The sequence below is a fragment of the Mobula birostris genome, chromosome 16 (assembly GCF_030028105.1).
Source record: "Mobula birostris isolate sMobBir1 chromosome 16, sMobBir1.hap1, whole genome shotgun sequence".
Lineage (NCBI taxonomy): Eukaryota > Metazoa > Chordata > Chondrichthyes > Myliobatiformes > Myliobatidae > Mobula > Mobula birostris.
In genome coordinates this window covers 32,728,887-32,749,522 of record NC_092385.1, presented here as the reverse complement: position 1 = coordinate 32,749,522, position 20,636 = coordinate 32,728,887, and the positions used below count along the sequence as shown (strand labels likewise).

Below are 20,636 nucleotides of genomic sequence, written 5' to 3'. Positions count from 1 at the left end.
TCACTGAGGACAACCTTTCTGTGTTACATATTTCAGCAATATTCTCAGATTTCAATTTATCACTCTAAAGCTGCCATCCATTTCATTTCTCCAGCTGTCTTTCCTTTTAGGTCACTGGTCAATATTCCAGGATGTGGATTAACAACTGTTGCTCATGTCTAAGTCAAGGTCACAATGAGAGTTTGGAGACCTCAAATCAATGTCCTGTAAAAATTAGGAACATTGTAACTGAAGTCAGCCCTGACATACACGTGTAATAACATTTGCTGAAAGTGGCAAAATATTACCATCTCAGATTTCTTTTAAAATATGATATTCTAGGCTGTGCAGTATTCATTGCACAAGTATTCCAAGCATTTACTGAAGATGACAATAGTGCGATTGATTTAACATCCGAGAAAGCTTGTGTGGCATTTTCACATCCCTTCACTGTCAATATTTCTACATCAATATTAAAATATGTTTGATACCATCCTTCCACTCCCCTAATATATACTGGGACATTAAGGAATTTATTGAGGGCAGTATATCAAATGAATCTTTCAATTCCCTGAATTCCATGGTAATAAATGTTACTAATAGGGAGAGGATACCAAGAACTCTTACTAAAGATCTTTTTAGGGCTTTATGCTAAATGCTAGGCCACTTGTGATTTCCTTAATTTTGAAAGGAAATAGCATTTCATTAGGCAGTAATTTGTCCCACTTCACAATATGGCAAATGCATAAAAAAGCAATATTTCTTCAGAAATCAGTTTTGAAGGTTGGTTAATGAATATACATGATGGAAAAGACCCCAATTAAACCGCCACTGGAGTTCTGCCACCTTGCATAAACAAAGTTATCTAGACAGGGTCACATCTCACACAAAGATAGCAGACTGAAAATTAATTACCTCTGTGACATATGTCAAAACAAATTCTGAGGAGAATAGCATCCATTTGTAACCATGTGTTTTATCTAATTGTTAGTATGCAAAATCAGTATGCACAGGGTTCTAAATTTATTCATTTATGCAGAATCCCTCAGAGAAATAAAAAAAATTAAGCTTGTTACTCTTTTTCTGCTTCCAGATGTTGGTAGGCTAAACAACACTTGTTTAGTGAGGCTGGAAATAAAGACTAAATGGAATTTTACTCCTTTTTGATGTGAAACAGGTGATGTCGCAATCTAACTAAGTCTTGAAAAATAAAGAAAACTCTTCCCCTTTCAAATAAATATCACATTATCTTCATAAAACTAATATCCATAAGAGATGACCACAGAGCATTTGTTAATGTTCTATGTGTCACCAGCCAATCTAAGCTCAGGCACGTACCTGTTCTGCATGTTTCACTCCTTATCCCACGATAATTCTTTTTGAACACCCTTTGAACAGAATTTTCTTTGAGGTCAAGGGTTTATGTCATTATGTATCCTGTCCTTTCTGTTTCTATGGAGGTAACCAGACATTTGCTACAAAATCCTTTCAATTTCTCTTATTTTACTGCAAAATTTTTTCGATTGCTATTGTCAAGGGCAAGTACAAACACAGTGATGACATACGGTAGATTCAAAGTCATTTAAGTTTTGTTGTTGATCTAAATAAGAATTGCAATTCATTCTTTATCTAAACCTCAATTCAAATTAATAGCTTATTTGAATGCTTGCTCCAATCCTGCATGTACCAGGTCCACAATTTTTGTTGCTGAACTCAAAATCAGTTAAATTTAAACAAATCAGAACTTCAAACTTTTCAAACTTAACTTCTGTTAAGGAAAATACATTGTGCCGAATCATCAAACACAGATCAGTTACTGAACCACCAGACAAACATTTCCAAATCCAAAGTGAAAGGCAAGCACCATTCAAAATAAAACAGGACAACTAGATGCATTGCAAATACTCTAAAATGGATTCATAACACAGACACAAAATAATATTAAATATTGATGAGTTAGCCTTTTTTTTACAAGCTTACATTGAATGGGAATTCTTCATTGAAGATAAAGGTGAAGGAACAATGCAAACAGTGCAGATAAATGTCTGGGAGTGCTTCACAGATCTGTAATCAAAAGGAAATGGAGAAGCTGAGAGGAGAGGTGAGGGAAAGCTGAAAGCACAGGGAATATGCAGAAGGCCAGGAAAATAACAATTAGAGGAAGAAGGGGTGTGACTGGCAGTTTTAATGTCAGGAGAAATGGATGTACAGCCATAAAATAAGCTGAAGAAAGAAAAATGTTAAATTTATCATTTTGACATTTGTGAGATACACAAGGAATTTATGTCACCAAAATCATAACCAATTGTTCCCAGTGTATTCATCTTATTAAGCGACGATCAATTTCTACACATCAACATCAATGGTCAACCCTGAGGCATTAAGGCCAGTTGTACAAAATAAACTCAGCGGCAACCACCAGATTTTGAAGAAATATGGTTAAGATAATGAACAGTGATGAGAGAGGTTGTTTCAATGTATTTTCCGCTCAATATAAATATGGTAGTTGGACAACTAAACATCTTAGTAACACATATAAAATGCTGGAGGAACTTGTCAGGTCAGGCAGCTTATCAAAAGGAATAAACCTTCATCAAGACTGAGCTTCTCCAGCATTTTGTATGTGTTACTCTGGATCTCCAGCATCTGCAGAAACTGTGGCGTTTATCTCAGTGCTTCCTTTTCTACCAGAAAGACATTCACATACTGTTAGTTCCAATTCAACACTTGCTTCTTGACAGGTTATACAGCTGCACTTCAGGATCATCAATTACTTCCAAAATGAACTGGTGCTTGGTTTGAAATAAGGCCCAGCAACTATCATTCCCCCAAGAGAACCGCAACCTTGTCATTGGGTTTGGACACTTGCTTGCCTCAATGCCCTGGAGAGTTATATTGGCTGGAATCAGGGTTTTATGCTTTGTCTCTTAGTAGGGTTACCCATACCAAATAGGTTAAAGGGTAGAGTGGTCCACCGGTCCTCCAGGTTCAGGAGTTCAGCTCAGGGCTAACAACCCTGAGAGGTAAAACAGCAAAAAGGAATCCTTCTACATCTGATTACGATGGTATTACTGAGACTCCACACTAAACCTGTGTGACTGGCAGTAGTGAAAACCGAGAGGAAGCCACTGTCATGATGAAGGAACCCCTGAACACCAGCAGGGACTGAGGACCTTCACAGCTGCCCAAACGCCACTGGCGTAACTGACAGTGTTAAGTAACTAGAATCATTGGTTGATACTGAAAAGCTGGTAGGAAATAAATTGAAACCTTCAGTGTTATGCCAGAAGTCTAATTGCAATTAATAACCCTATTCCTCCCATCCCTAGATGAATGCAGTATTTGGCCTGAATGAGAAATCTTATCTTCAAACTTGTTGAGGAACACATTGCTTACACTTTATGGGATAATATTACTCCAAGTGTGAGAAAGGACAAGGAATACAATCTGATGCATCCTGGGAACAAACAGAACTCAAGGAACTGGTTCTCAATTTAAGCTATTTGTTGGGGAAATAACTGACAGCAGGGTCAGGTATCCCAAAGCATTTAACATCTGTGCAAATATACTTGTTTAAAGTAAAACTGCACAGTTAATGTTTATTGGTGCTATTGTTGATTGTCAAGGCTATGATATCTAACTTCAATTGATGTACAGCCTTACGATTGTCACTTAGCTTCCAGCACTAATTATAAGACAGCTGTCAGTGAATGTGCAAGGAAGCAACTGATTGAGAATTTATCAGGCAGAGAATTACAACTGCATATGTGCTCCTTTCTGTATATTGTTGGTTCAATGAAATAACAGGGTTGGACATGAGCTGACACCAACACTGACACTTCACAACCTTCAGCTTTCCTGTTGATGTTGGAAAGAAACATGCTGACGTTGATAATTTCCTCCTATCGCACATCAGCAATCCTAGTGTTGCCTGCAGCAGGAATAGATGGTTCAAGGAATTTTCCCATAGAATATTCCCACGGATGCCTAGCAAATACTGAAAGACAAAGTTGTGTGCTTCTGCCACCTTGAGCCAGAACAATGTGTGCACAGAAACTTCTCACATCAGATAAATTCTTCCGTAATGCTCTCACATGTATTTACAAGTTGCATATAGTTTTGCATATAATTTTACGGAGAAGATGGTTCACAGAAGACCTATCTCATACTTAGATAATTTCAATTAATGAAATATAACAACTAGAAATCAAACTTCTGTTAACAACAGTTCGAAGTCATTATCCTGGATTATCAGTCAAACTTATCTCCAATTGTGCAACGATAAAGAGAAACGTTAGAATACTGTTATGTTTTGTAACTCCAAAACATAAAACTACAGTACTTGAAAGGAAACACAGAACTGGGAATGCATGTCTTAGTTTTCTTTTTACTTGTAAGGGGGTTTCGACTTTTATGTTACTGCTGTAGCCCCCCCAGCCACCTTCAGGGTCGCTCGCTCGCTGTCGTCTAGGCTAATTAAAATGGCGTCTTTGTTACGCTAATCTTGGGAATGCGGCTTTGTTGTGTTAAACGCTGAGAAAGTTTGCGCTAGCAGCTTATTTTGGTTTAGAGGGCGATAAGAGGGTGCTATTAACCAATTGGGATGGTTGTTATGGTTTTGGTGGATTTGAAGATACTGTATGCGCCGGGTTTTGGGGCAGAAGGCAGGAGAGCGAGACAGAGGATGGATGAGGTGCTGTGATGTCCACTAACGGGGTCGGACCCCGAGGAGGGAGTTCAGCGAGGAGACGGAGACGGACTCGTGTGGAGCGTCTGGTCGACCACCGTTGGTGGTCCCAGGCGGCCGGTCGTGGTGGTCCGAGGGGTCGCAGGGTGAAGAAGAGGGTCCTTGAGCTCCAACTGTTTTGTGCATGAAGAGATTGAACTTTGATAAGTGTGGTGCCTTTTTTTTTCCTTTTATATTTTATTCTCTCTTAATTATATAGTTCCAGTAATATCTATAAACTGTAAATCATTTAATTGCATCTGGTGTATTGTCTGTTATTTGGGCGGGGTGGGGTACATCACACAGCATCCACACAAACTATTACCCAGTTTGGTGGGGCCCAGGGCTGTTTCCCTAGACGACAGCGAGCTGAGCGACCCTCAGGGTGGCCGGGGGGGGGGCTACATACTTTTATTACATTTAAGCGAGGTGCACACTTATGATGTGGTGGCGTGATGATGTATGTCATTCACATACACTTATATATAACCTGAAATCATTATGTAAACAAAAAAGATTGTTTAATCAAACAAAACATTTACAACATTACTCAAATATGACTGAAATATTAAATACACAACACTCCTCCCTGCTTAGCAATGAACTCCAACTGAATGCGGAATGTATTACAACTTATTGATGAGGTCTCCGCTGGTCAGGATCCACCATGGATGCTGCATCCTAGCTGTCTAGATACGCAAGCAAGCCAGGGCAGTACGATCTGGACAGCAAGCAGTTGCGTATGTAGCAAGCTTCCCCTCTCCATGCATCTGATGAACCCAAAGGAATGGCAGAGTCCGATACAGTTTGTCACCAGCAGCGTTGCGGATGTTGCCAATCTGCGTTGAACTCAATATAGGATTGTCTTAGCGCCTCCAGCTCCTGATTTTTCCCGCTGGGTTACTCCAGAATAAGTATAGCCACAAGGCAGTGAAGGCTTGAGAACAGAGTTTTCCTTATCCTGGATGCGTTGTCAATCACAACTGACAAGCCCCATCTGCCCGAAGCAACTGGTTTAAGGCATCAAAAACTCGCCTTTGCCCCTTCTCCTGTCAGTAGAACCGGTTCCACTGGGCTTAGCAGCTAAGCCACACATGAAGGCCAGGAGTTGTCAAAGGCCATTCAAATAACCTCCATTATTTACAACATATAATACAACATATTATATAAGCTATATAATACAACTGTATAGACATCCAGAGCATAGTAAATTTTAAATTGACCCAGTCAGGCCTAAAGATTTAATTGCTGAGGAAGACTTCTTACTCTTGTGAGATAATATCTTTCCAGATAAGGGGTGTCACTCTACTTGGCAGGAGAAATTTGTGACCAGGGAAACAATCTCAGATTCAGGGGACACCCTCCATAGAGGTTATAGAAGTTGTCTCTGGGACTGCAGGAAGTAGTTTTGACAGCTCTGCACACTTGTCTTCTGCATGTGTTGGCATCCTGAACAGTGCATGGTAAGCCCTTGATCTGCTGATCTATTCCAGGCAATCAAACAAAGCTTTCAGCAAACACTTTCATTTTAACCACGTCTAGATGACCAGCATGTAGCTCCTCTGAGACTTCTATCCCAGTTTGGATAGTACAACAGTTCTCAATACCCCACATAAGGTAACCTCCATCAAAGGCAAGCTCATTCCGGCGCTGGTAAAAATGGGGAATTGGAATTCCTGTTGCATATTTCAGCTATTTTGTGTTGTCACGTAGATCTGAGACAGTATGGGGTATTTTCTGGTTTCACTTTGGATCATCTCAACCCAGAATAGAGATTTGAATTAGGGAAATTACATCAAGAGGAGTGTCCCCTTTTCTAAATTCTTCAGATATTAACTTTTCCAAAGGTAAACAGGACAATCCATCAGCATTTTCATGACTACTTATCCTCTTGAATTCAATCTTGTAATTGTGTTCTCCAAGAAACAGAGCCCCATCTCTGTATTCATGCTGTTGCTGTTAATAGAACACCCTTCTGTGGTTTGAAAAGTAACAGTAGTGGTTGGTGATCAGTAATGAGGGCAAACTCTCGCCTATACAAGTATTGTTTGAAACATTTTACATCCCAAACCAAACACAAAGCCCTTCTGTCAATCTGTGGGTAATTTTTCTCTGCAGCGGTAAGGGAATGTGATACAAAGGTTATCCATCACTCATAACATGTGACACAACTACACCTATACCACAAGGTGAGGGGTCACAGGCAAGCTTCACTGGACAATGTGGATCATAATATGCCACTACCATTTCCTTTGTCTTTTGGAAAATCACCTCACACTGCTTTCCCCTTTGTCATTTCTTCCCAATTTGTAGTAATGAGTTCAAGGGGTGGAGCACAGTAGTCAGGTTTGGCAGGAACCTGTTATAGTTATTGACAAATCCTAAAAAGACTGCACTTTTAACATCTATTTAAGAGACATATATATACTGACTGTAATTCAGTTTTTCCCCCTCTATATTGTTTATCATGTATTTCATTGTACTGCTGCCGTAATGTTAACAAATTTCATGACATATGCCGGTGATATTAAACCTGATTCTGATTCAACTGTGACACATCCTTTGGCTTTGGGGCATCCACCACTGCTTAATTTTTCTCAGCACACTTATGTAATCATTGTGCACTGATGGTGTAATCACAGCAAGTGATACTTCGTTTAAATAATTCACACCTGACGGTCATGCTCTGAACCTTTCATCTTCTAATCTTTTCAAAACTGTCTTGAGATTTTGGAGGTGCTACTTGTCATCCTTACCAGTAACAATGATGTAATCCAGGTAACAGTGAGCACCTGGGCAACCTTGCAGCACCTGGTCTATAGCTTTCTGCCATAGTGCAAGTACAGATGCTACTCCAAAAATAAGTCAATTATAGTGATAAAGCCCCTTGTGAGTATTTATGCCAAGAAACACTTTGGACTCTTCTTCCATCTCCATCTGTTGGTAGGCCTTAGCTAAGTCCACTTTGCTGAAGTATTTCCCTCCAGAAAGGTTTGCAAAGATATCCTCTATCCTGGGCAGGGGTATTAATCTATTTTCAGAATTGGGTTGATGGTGACCTTAAAATCACTACAGATCCAGACAGACCCATCCTTCTTGGCTACAGGCATTGCCCATGGACTCCACGCGACCTAGGACCGAATTCCTTCTGCCTCCACGTAACAGGTTTTGTAAAACTTGGGTATGGCAAGTTTGACACTATTATACCCTTGATTGCTGCTGCATTGTCCAGTATCTTTCTTAATTCACTTTCAGTTGACTCTGTTGCAGGGGATGTAGGATGTATCTCCAATCAAGTTGTAGTTATCTGAGCCAATCACACCTCCACAAGTGCTGGGTTCCTGATTTTACCACATAAAAGTCCAATGTCGTTTGTTGGTTGCTGTGTTTCACTGTTACAAATGTCATTCCCACAGAGTTCTCTTCTCTCCAATCTCAGTTCTTCATTCGATATCTGCAGCTTCAGTTAAGCATCACTGAAATGCCATTCAAACTCATTTTGTGGAATCACTGAATCAGCCGAGCCAGTGTCCAATTTCATTTTAATTAATTTACAATTCTCTTCTGGTGTAAGCCATGTTTTGCCTATTGTTGGTTTTCAGATTGTAAGTCACAAGGCTACTCAGTCCTGTGTCACTCTCATCATAATCGGATTTTTTTCATCAACAGCATGCAGATTAGTGTTCTTTTTCAAAATGCAACTAGATCATTTTGCTTTTTCTCTTCCTTGTACTGTTTAATTATTTTGCCTGCCTGATATGCTCTTCGTATATGTCCTACTTAGTTGCATTTTCTGCAAGTTTTACCTTTAAGCCTGATGTATATGAGCCCCTGCTACAATGGTAACAGAATTTGTCTGGCCAGCTGGTTTCTGTTTAGGTGTTGCAATTTTGTTCATGCTCATTTTCATTCCTAACTGGAACTCAATTGTGTCTCTGCTGTTTCCAATGATAGAGCTATTTCAACCGCTCTTTTAAATGTAGGTTTTGTTTCAGTTAGGAGCTAATTCTGAATGATTCTTTGTAAGATTCCATAAACTAAATGATCTCTCAGTGCATAATTAAGCCCATCACTGAACTGACAATGCGCAAGACAACCTCTTCAATTCAGCCATGTATGCTGAAATGAACTCCCTTTCGATTCTGCTTATGAAATCTGAAGCATTCTTCAGTCAACAATGGTTTCAGTTCTAAATGTTCCTTCATTTCTTCCATGACATCAGCAACGCTCATTTTGGCTGCTTTGGTTGGAGCAGTAACACTTCCAAATAAACTGTATGCCTTTAAACCCAAAGCAGTCAATAAAACTGGCACTCACTTCTCCATCAGCTATTCCGTTTGCTTTAAAATATTGCTCAATTCGCTCAGTATACAATTTCCAGTTATCTCTTGTGCAACCAAACGCATCATCTTTCCAATGTAGCCAGCCATTTCTCCTTTATTTTATGATTATTATCACAAGGAACTCACTGTTTATGATCCCACAATTTTACTCCGTTTTCTGCCCTTGTTTTATATAAACACGACCGCCTCTGTCCCTTCTCACAGTACGTGCCGCTCCACTATTTTTAACATGAACGTCTCACTGCACTTCATCAAGGTAACTGAAAAGAAGCATGGAGCTGGGAATGCATCTCTTAGTCTCCTTTTTACCTTTAACTGAGGTGCGTACTTATGAAATTGGTGGTGTGATGACATATTCTAGTCACTTACTTTTACATTCAACCCACAATGTATTATGTAAAGAAGAATATATTTACGATATTACTCAAATATTACTGGAAATATTAAATATTCAACAATTATAGGCACTGAGTAGCTTTAAAAAAGCTTGGTTATCTGAAATAAAATAAATAAAAGCATTAGATCCTTTTTCACCTTTAAATCTGTTTAGAAAAGTTAGAAACTGCTCAGTTAGATCAGCTGCTGCTGACTTCAAAGTTTCACCCTTTGCTTACCCAAACCTTAGGAGTCAAGAGGAAAAAACCCTGAAACCTTCAGTGTCAAGTTAGTAATCCAATGGAATCATCAACAGCTGAAGAAGCACAGGCTGGGCTGCAGTCAGCTTTTAAATTAAGGAAATATGCTGTAAGTTTGAGGGCAGAAGAATCATAATATTCATTAAAAGTAGCTGATAGATTAGAAACAACAGCGAAGAACGGGTGCTGGGAACAACCTTTATTATACCTGACAGCAAAGAACATTGCATTTGTGAAAAGGTTGGAAAATACTTTTCAAACTTACTCACACCTGTGGTGACAGGTACAGTGACTTCTACAACATTCACTTAAGAAAAATCTCTGAACATCCACAGTCTACAGTTAACTTCAAAAATGCTTAAAATATTGTAATTTGTTTAAATTATGTGATTGTTGAGTGAAAATGTTAATGAATGGAATGAATAATTGCATTGCTTTAAACTCTGATGAATAAATCACACATCTGTAACTTTATGCAACTTATTTGCATAATATTAGTTCAACTTTCGTAGCAGTGTAACAGTCATTTTCTTTGACTCAGAGGATTAATGTAGGCATGATGATGATTATGTGCCAGATGGTACTTACTTTCAGCAATTTGCTATTAATTTTATGTGGTCAATAAATGAACTTCCTTAAGTAATTAAAACTAAAGGCAAATATTGAAAAATAGAGTAGGAAAATGAACTGTCAGGTTAAATATCTGTTTTTATTCCAGCTGAATTGTTACATTAAACACAAAATGTTCATTAAATGTTCCATAACCATAAAATAAAATTGTTGATTGCCATCTGCAAATACATTGTAATACGATTTGCGATAAATTGTCTCTAGATTTAACTACAGCTGTTTCATATTGAAAAAAAATATTCTTTAAGAGGAACCTAGCCCTGGAGATCAGTCCACAGAATGTGAAGAATTTGTTCAGTTTATTCCAAATGGTTATTTGACATCGTAGTTTTTCTGGCAATTAAGGCTACTGCTGCTATGTGGGACCTTGCTCTGCACAATTTGGCTGTTCCTTTTACTTATATCACAAAGATATAAAAATATGGTTATTTTTGCCATTTTGGTGTTTGTTAGAAAAGGTACATGGAAGTTTGTTGTTCCACATATAATAGGATCTTTTTTCAACAGGGTTGGAAATAATTGTCACCCACATGGTCAACCAATCATAACCAAGCTGAGGTCAATTGCTGCAGTTGTTGCAATCCATCTAATTACAATACAAACACTAGAAAGAATAACTATTCCTCATATTTGAAAAAAATCAATTGCCCTAATCCTTGGTATATAAAGTAATCTGCTGGGATTCACTTTAAAACAGTTGTCCATACAAACATCATAAATTTTGCCTTGATTACACCAATCCAGTGTTAGTCATGTTTTCAAAAAAAATAATTGCAAGCATCAAAATTTCAGTTTCTTATAAATCCTTTCATTTAAGATCAGCAATAAACTATGTTTCTGAAAAGGAATGTACATAAAATTATCCTTATGGATTTTAAATGAACTCATATTAATTTAAATGTTGCAACATTAGAAAATACAACTGACTGTGAGCTGATCCAGTCAGGGCCAATGCAATTGGGTCAGGTACAATGTTCCCTCAAAGACGTGCATGTGTGCGCGCACACATATATTTCGCTACTAGTGCACAAAGAAATTTAAACTGCACACACAAAAGGTTGTCACTTTCTACCTCGTTGGCATGTTAAGTATATTTCACTATCGTACACACAATCACATTTCCCTTTCTGATGCATACGGTGTTGACAACGTGGAGTTTGCAATAATTTGTCTGCAGATTTTCGAACTGGCTTATTTCTACTGTTTATATTGAAGAAATTATTCAGCGCATACATGTTGTTGTCACTGGGCAAAAAATTGGGCCACACAAGATTTTTTGCTCTGACTGGTCATTACAAATTAGAGGGAGCATTGACCAAGTAATGCTGCCCTTCAGTCAACAGCTGTGTAAGGGTGCACTGGCCAGGTAGAGAAACATGGACATATTGTGCAGTTCAGTGCATTCCTGGTTTCCATTACAATGCAGAAGTGAGTTGAATGTCAGATGCACTGAACAACCTACTCCACTTCCAAATTCAGCACTGGGCTCAAAGGTGCAACAGGAACATCTGAGCTAAAGGACTGAATTAAGCCCTTCAATTTTACACCAGGGTGCGGGTGCATATAATGCACTTCATTCATTTGAACGGGACTACCAATCCTGAATTAACAATCAACGTAAGTAAAACTTGTTTCATTACGTTTTTAAATTAATATTTATCAATCGTGCTCCAAATTCTTTAGGACTGTTTTATATGACCATAATTAACAAAGGATTTAAAATTGGTCAAGGGCTCTCTTAGAGCACTACATCAAAATGGTCTGTGTTTCAAGGCCTTTCACAATTATTCCTTAATACTTTGCCTAACCAACAACCATTGCCAAACGTATAACTACCATCAAAATTCAGAGGTACAAAGTTCAACACTGCAAAGATTCATTTAGCACACAGGCTCCATCAAAAGAGGACAGTATTATCTGCCAAGTTCCACCATTTAAATTCACAAACAGAAGAAAATAGTTCTACAGTTAGGATGGGGTAATAAATACCAAAGATTAATTGCTCATTTTTGATAACAGTTGTCTTGTTTTGTTAATAGTGCTCTAACAAAGAAAAACCAGTTGCGTGTTTATAAAGCCTGTAGATTAAAGATATGATTTAACTGACCTCTCGCTTCACTGTACTTTCAAAGCCTCTGTAGAGTCCTAGGATACCCTGGGAGGAGGAGAAGAACAGTAACTCTCTAGATAAAATTATGCAATGCTCACAAGTAATTAATGCAACATACTGTTAATTTTCATTTCAACAATATAATGTTTGAGCCATCTTTCTAAACAGAGTAGAGAGGCTGGAAATATGAAGGTACAATTTTTTTAAAACAATGTGATACCTATTGTTAGCAAGCTGAAATAATGAAACATGAGAAACATAAGGAACTGACTCTATTCTTGAAGTACAGATGCAATGAGAAGATGTCCTAACAGTTTGAGGACAAAGGAAAATGAGAATTTCCAAAGCTAATTTAAAATAAATTCTGCATCCTCAATCATGTGCATCATCTTGTCAAATTTTAATAGCAAGTTCCAACTGAGAAAATACACAAATAGCTTTGGCAAGATTCATTCATCCACAAAGGTAGAAGGCAACCGCTTAAACCTGGGGATGAATACAAACAAATGGGAACAAAAGTATTCTATGAATAAGCATAACAACAATAAAGGAGGCTACCAAAAGACCATTACAGTGGCTTTGAGTTTAGAAAATTGTTGAAATCTTCTTACAGGAATAAATATATTGGAAATTGATTGGTAAGTTTTGTAATATTTTTAATAAATATTTTACTCAGTGTATTTGTTGCCTCTCTCTTCAGCATAAAAATATTAGCTGCTGCTTATGAATTCTTCATGACACTTGTTGTGAGTAAAGATCAAATCATTTGAGAATCTGCTTTTTTAAATTAAAAAATGTTCAGTCAAAATGCATATTGTTTAATTCCTCTGAAGTGAGAAATCTTTGACAGAGTAAAAGCGTGCTGCACAACATGAATACAAAATTCCTTGGGGAAATGAAAATGATTTTCACTGGGAAAGCAGCTGAATTCTTAATGCCTTTTTGTTATTCAACCAGCTTCACTGAAACTTGCCCAAAACCGGTGTAGCCAGAGATGCCCACAAATAAATTCCTTCCCATATTTTAGTTTGCTGCTTAAATTTCTTAAAATTATCCAACATGCCTAAACTTCAACTTTAGAATGATAATCATGAGCTGTCTATAAACATTCCAATTATATGTTTGACTTCTTTCTTATGATTGAAAAGTGAAATTTCTGAATTTGTGATTCATAATCTATAACCTTTGAGACATTGACTTGTGCTCACAAGTCAATTAAACAAATTGAATTACAAGCATCTGGGAAATGACCTTTGTGCCCCATTAATGCAAGTTTGATATTAAAACAAAGCCCGATGGTGAAAGATGTTGCCACACAGCATGTGTCCTCAGATACATTGCAGCACTGTAAAATTCAACATGCAAGATTGACTCCTGTGTACAGGCTCTAATCATCATCATCTGCACATTCTCCAGATGGTGCAAGTCTATACAGACAATAATGATTACGTTATAAAGTCGATTTGATAATTAGAGTCATTTGTGCACAAAATTCAATCTAATTTGCAAATTTGTCAATATGATCTATGAGGGAAAGGATTCATGCAATTACAGAACAAAGTAATTTTCAAACAAAAAGAAGGCCCATCTCTTAATTTTAATCACACAACTGCTCAGAAGTAAATTTAACAACTGATGCACTTACAGATTAAGTAAATACCTTGCATGATACCATTCCTGATTTTCCTTTCACAAAGTCAACATAAGCAAAATAGCAAGCAGCTCAGACAAACAACTCATGCACATATAAATTTACCAGTGAGATTACATTTGCTAGTGTGTGAAGGCTGTCTGCAATGCCTGGATCAAAATACTATTCTTACTGCACATAAAATTGCAGCCTATTTATCTCCTCCAGACATATTCAGTGCCTATAACTTTGCCCTTCTCTTAAAGAATGTTCCACTCATTCTTCTCATAATACACTGCTTTGCCTTATTTTTCCAACGCGAATATATTGCAAGTGCCCCATTCTCCCAAAGCTGAAATGAAATGCAAGGTTTTGGGGAATTAGTACGTTATTTCCATTTTTAATGATCTGTATTATCAAAGAAAATAGGCAGAAATGTGCTCATGATTCTTTTCTTTGCCATTACTTCAAGTCTCAATATTATACATGATAGGCACCATGAACAAAAGAATGTGTATAATCATGCACAAGACTTGATTTTTTTTCGTTTTAATTTATGACAACCCATCAGTTATGCCAAAATTAAACAAATAATTCATGCCCTAATTGCATAAATAGCAAAAGCCACCAACAAAAGAAGAGAACTGGGATTTTCTCCGCCAAAAATATGCTGTGCAAAAAATTGAAGCAGTTTTTCCCATTAGTATTGTGATTGGTTCAAGAACCAAACAGTTGAAGAGAAGCAGCTGTTCTTCAACCCAGTGTGTAGGACTTCAGGCATCTGTACCTCCCGCCAGATGGTAGCTACTAAAAGATGGCATGGCCCAAGTGGTGGGGATGTTTTCTTCTTGAGGTAATACCTCCTGTAGATACTACCAATGGTGGAGTTTAGGGGAGATGTGTCTATGATGTATTGGGCAGAGTTTACTACCCGACAGCTTCTTACATTCCTGCACCATGCAGATCAAGGAATATGCCAAATGGAGGGGAATTATTTGGCACAAAACACTGCTCTGGCTAACCTTCACCAGACCACTCAGCCCAAATAGTCTGCCACATCCTATGGGAAACTGGACAGAGTTTATGCAGGCAATGAGAAACCGAAAGAATGGCCACTACTGTCAGTCTCACAAACTGGAACCATGAATCACAGAGAATAATTATGTTGACAGGATGACAACCTAGGCACTTTTCTTTCACCAGTAAAACAAAAAGCGATATGCTGGCTTAGTGAAATACAAAATGCATTCAGACAATTTAATGACTGACATCACACATCACCTGCGAATTGACTAATACCTTTCCACTTTTACAAGTGGTATGCAGGGTATTAAAATACAAAGTAAAATTACATGGCTTCAGTAGGAACGTTGCAGCATTCAGTGAAAAGGAGGTAGAAAATACATAAAAACTGAAGAAACAAGCAATTTCCCAAGTTCTTTGTTTTAATAGGGAGGTTACAAATGATAAAAGACAAACCTTTGAGCCACAAGTCTTTTCATTTATATTTAAGTGGAATGAGGGAGCAAGCATAAGCATTATTGGCTACCTACTTAGGCTCAAAATAATAACTAACCCTCCACCACCCCCTCTCCCCACAGCAAAAACTAAAACACTCATTGTGACAAAATATTCAACAGAACATTCTTACAGCATAATTAAGCTTACCTCTTGTTTTATTGTCTCAATTAACACCTGCTGAGTACCCAGAGTGGGGCAAGCTTGGGACCGCTGCTTGACAACTTCTGTAGGAACCCTAATGATACATGCCACCTGGAATAAACGAAGCATCAATAAAGACAGGTCATTACACATTGGATAACAATAAATGTGACTTTGCAAAATGTGACCTTAAAAAATAAATCCACAACTTCACCTCTAACCTTTTGAATTCTACATCACATAATTGGGACCAGTTATAGAAATGACCTAAACAAGACATTGACATAAGAAAACTTCCATTTTAACTAACATTTACAAAAGGCATACAGAAAACAAATTTCACATTTAAAAATGCAAATTGGGCACAAATACTAAATGTTTTAGACTCCGGTATTTCCAAATCTGATCCTTCCATTTCAGCCACTCATCTTCTCTCACCAAAGGCTTTAAAAAGTTGGATGTTTCTGACTCTTTACATTTCAGGGATATGAAGAGTGATAAATACCAACTTCTGACGAGTGCAGGAACAATCATTCCTCAGTCAAATGCACCAGTCATGGAGCAGTCTATAAAAATGATCTTTTGACTTCATCTTCACACTGAAGCTGTGTGGCTGAGGGAAATCCATTATGAAAAGAAAATTTAATTCCTGGTTTTAAATATGTAAATATTTACCACTGGAACCTATCCACCAGTCACTCATCCATTCTTTCAATTTTTTTTTCTACCTGTACCATTTTTCCTTCATTCTATTGTATTTCTTTGTTCTACTGTGAATGCCAGGCTAGTATATGGTGACAGAGTGGCATGCAAAAGTTTGGGCACCCCTAGCCAAAATTTCTGTTACTGCGAATAGCTAAGCTAGTAAAAGATGAACTGATTTCCAAAAGGCATAAGATTAAAGATGACACATTTCTTTACTATTTTAAGCAAGAAAACTTTTTTATTTCCATCTTTTACAGTTTCAAAATAACAAAAAAGGAAAAGGGTCCGAAGCATAAGTTTGGGTACCTTGCATGGCAGTACTTAGTAACACCCCCTTTGGCAAGTAAAGCTTGTAAACACTTTTTGTAACCAGCTAAGAGTCTTTTGATTCTTGTTTGGGAGATTTTCGCCCATCCTTCCTTGCAAAAGGTTTCCAGCTCTGTGAGATTCTTGGGCCGTCTTGCATGCACTGCTCTTTTGAGGTCTATCCACAGATTCCCAATGATGTTTAGGTCAGGGGACTGTGAGGGCCATGGCAAAACCTTCAGCTTGCACCTCTTGAGGTAGTCCATTGTGGATTTTGAGGTGTGTTTAGGTTCGTTATCCTGTTGTAGAAGCCATCCTCTTTTCATCTTCGGCTTCTTTACAGACGGTGTGATGTTTGCTTCCAGAATTTGCTGGTATTTAATTAAATTTATTCTTCCCTCCACCAGTGAAGTGTTCCCCATGCCACTGGCTGCAACACAAGCCCAAAGCATGATCGATCTACCCCTGTGCTTAACAGTTGGAGAGGGGTTCTTTTCATGAAATTCTGCATCCTTTTTTCTCCAAACGTACCTTTGCTCATTGAGGCCAAAAAGTTCTATTCTAACTTCATCAGTCCACAGGACTTGTTTCCAAAATGCATCAGGCTTTTGTTTAGATGTTCCTTTGCTAACTTCTGACACTGAATTTTGTGGTGAGGATGCAGGAAAGGTTATCTTCTGATGACTCTTCCATGAAGGTCATATTTGTGCAGGTGTCGCTGCACAGTAGAACAATGTACCACCATTCCAAAGTCTGCTAAATCTTTCTGAAGGTCTTTTGCAGTCAAACGTGGGTTTTGATTTGCCTTTCTAGCAATCCTATGAGCAGTTCTCTCAGAAGGTTTTCTTGGTCTTCCAGACCTCAACTTGACCTCCACCATTCCTGTTAACTGCCATTTCTTAATTACATTACGAACTGAGGAAACAGCCATCTGAAAACACTGTGTTATCTTCTTATAGCCTTCTCCTGCTTTGTGGGCATCATTTATTTTAATTTTCAGAGTGCTAGGCAGCTGCTTAGAGGAGCCCATGGCTGTTGATTGTTGGGACAAGGTTTGAGGGATCAGGGTATTTATAAAGCTTTGAAATTTGCATCACCTGGCCTTTTCTAGCAATGACTGTGAACAAGCCATAGCCCTAACAAGCTAATTAAGGTCTGAGACCTTGGTAAAAGTTATCTGAGAGCTTAAGTCTCCTGGGGTGCCCAAACTTTTGCATGGTGTGCCTTTCCTTTTTTTCCACTCTAAAATTGTACAAAACAAAAATAATACACTAATCTTGCTTAAAGTGTTGAAAAGAATGTTTCATCTTTAACACTATGACTTTTGGAGATTAGTTCATCTTCTACTCATTTAACTATTCACAGTAACAGAAATTTTGACCGGAGTACCTAAACTTTTGCATGCCACTGTATACACACGCAGATAATACATTTACATTGAACTTTTGAACGCTCAATATATTCATTATCCTTGTACATCTCTTTATCTACAGATGGCAACCATAATCTGACTGGAGAAATAGAAGATGACACAACCAATGTGTCTATGGAAAAGCTGACATTGTGAAAATAAACTAGCTCTGTTACATTCTATACTTCTAGTCTTTACGTTCATCAAAATTGTTCATTACAACCGAACTCCATTAAAAACATCTAAGCTTTTGTTTATCCATGGATGATTAGCTAAACCTTGGAAATATTCAGGAAAACAACGAACTCCAAGGCAAGTTGAATTTTGGTTACATTCTTTGGCTTTATTTTTTTGACTGAGTTGAGGTAATCTTCACCATGTGAACGAAGCATTGTTGAATTCTTACTGGAAACAGGGATGTATATCAACAGAAGTATAGTTGTAGCTGCATCTTAAAATAACTAAAATAGTAAGGTAAGATTTCCCGATGATCCGATGATTTCAGTCTCTGAAGCTGACGTGCGAGCAGCCTTCAGAAGGGTGAACCCATGAAAAGCATCCAGCCCATCTCAGGTACCTGCTCAAGTACTAAAGACCTGTGCTGATCAACTGGCTGGTATGTTCAATGAGATCGTTAACCTCTCACTTCAGCAGTGTATGGTACCCAGTTGCTTCAAGCAGACCTCAATTATACCATTGCTGAAGAAGAGCATGGTGACCTGCCACAATGAGTATCGCCCAGTAACACTTACATCCCCAGTGATGAAATGTTTTGAGAGGTTGGTGATGAAGCATCAATTCTTGCCTGAAAAGTGACTGACTGTATATCCCCTCCAGCTTTCCTTTCTGAGCAACGGCTCCACAGATGTCATCTCATTGGCTCTTCACTCAACCCAGGAACATCTGGACAGCAAAGTGGCTTAAATCAGGATGCTCTGTATCGACTAGAGCTCAGCATTCAATACCATTATCTTCTCAAAACTAATCAATAAGTTTCAAGGCCTTGGCCTCAATACCTCTTATGCAATTGAATGCTCAATTTCTTCACTTGCAGACCCCAGTCAGTTTGGATTGACAAAATCTCCTCCACAATCTCCATCAATACACATGCACCACAAGGCTGTGAGCTTATACCCCACTCTATTCAACTTACACATATGACTGAGAGGCTAAGCACAGCTCCAATGGCATATTTATTTAAGTTCCCTGATGACACCACTGTTGTGGGCTAAATCAAAGGTGATGATGAATCAGCATAAAGGAGGGAGATTGAAAATCTGACTGAGTGGTGTCATAACAACAACCTCTTACTTAATGTCAGCAAGACCAAAAAGCTGATTATAGACTTCAGGAGAAGGAAAGCAGAGGTCCTTGAGCCAGTCCTCACCAGAGGATCAGAGGTGGAGCTGGTTAGCAACTTAAAATTCCTCGATATTATTGTTTCAGAGGACCTGTCCTGGCATAAGTGCAATTACAAAGAAAGCACAGCAGTGCCTCTACTTCCTTAAGAATTTGCAGAGAAATCTGCAAACTTAAATAGATGTATTATAGAGAGTATATTGAGAGACTGCACCACACACAGCCTGGGAAGGAAACACCAATGTTCTTGAACGATAAACCCTACAGTAAGTCGTGGATACAGCTCAATCCATCATGAGTAAAGCCCACCCAACTACTGAGCACATCTACATGAAACTCTGTCACAGGAAAGCAGCATTCATCATCAGGGACTCCCACCACCCAGGATATCCTCTCTTCCTGCCGATGCCATCAGGAAGATGGTACAAGAGCCCCAGGACTTACACCACCAGATTCAAGAACAGTTACTACCCCTCAACCATCAAGTTCTTGAACCAAAGGGAATAACTTCACTCAACATCACTTGGCCCATCATTGAAATGTTCCCACAACTAATGGGCTCACTTTCAAGGACTCATCACCACATGTTCCAGATATTTATTTCATACTTACTTCTTATTATTTCTTCTTTTTGTATATGTATAGTTTTGACATTTTCTGTACTCTGGTAGGGCATCCTATTTGGGTAGTCTTTCATTGATTTTGTTATGGTTATTATTCTATTCTGGATTTCCTGAGTACACCCACAAGAAAATGAATGTCAGGGTTCTATATGGTGACATATATGTACTTTGATAATACAAGAATTTACTTTGAACTTTGAAGATTTGTATTTCCCAATGCCCTGCTGGAAATCTCTGAAAGCTCCAATGAATAAAATATATATTCCATGAGATGCTATCCAAAAGTGCTCCTCTGAAGACTAACCAAAGTCAGAGAATTGTAATTCTTCAAATCCTATTTCGTTTCCTGGAATCACAAATGCTTATTCAATGGCATGAGAATTAATTAGTTTCTATTCTTTGAACAATCAAGGTCAGCAGTGGAGGTTGATGTAAAGTATCTTTTTAGTTCATTCGTCACAGAAGTCCTCATACTTCACTTCCCCTGATAAATCTTAAATCTACAGCAGCTCACCAT

The 20,636-nt window shown here is 38.2% G+C and overlaps 1 protein-coding gene across 3 annotated transcripts in view; it reads right to left on the bottom strand.

Moving 5' to 3' along the window:
• Window positions 1-20,636, bottom strand: part of slc25a26 (solute carrier family 25 member 26) — a 241,053-nt gene that overhangs the window by 147,262 nt on the left and 73,155 nt on the right. For 2 of the 3 annotated variants that reach the window (XM_072280527.1, XM_072280530.1), the window contains exons 4-5: window positions 15,722-15,826; window positions 12,421-12,468 (exon numbers count right to left, since the gene is read on the bottom strand). In XM_072280527.1, coding sequence (XP_072136628.1) covers window positions 12,421-12,468; window positions 15,722-15,826 — 153 coding nt within the window. The remainder of the gene's footprint in view (window positions 1-12,420; window positions 12,469-15,721; window positions 15,827-20,636) is intronic. The other variant, XM_072280528.1, reaches the window with a different exon arrangement.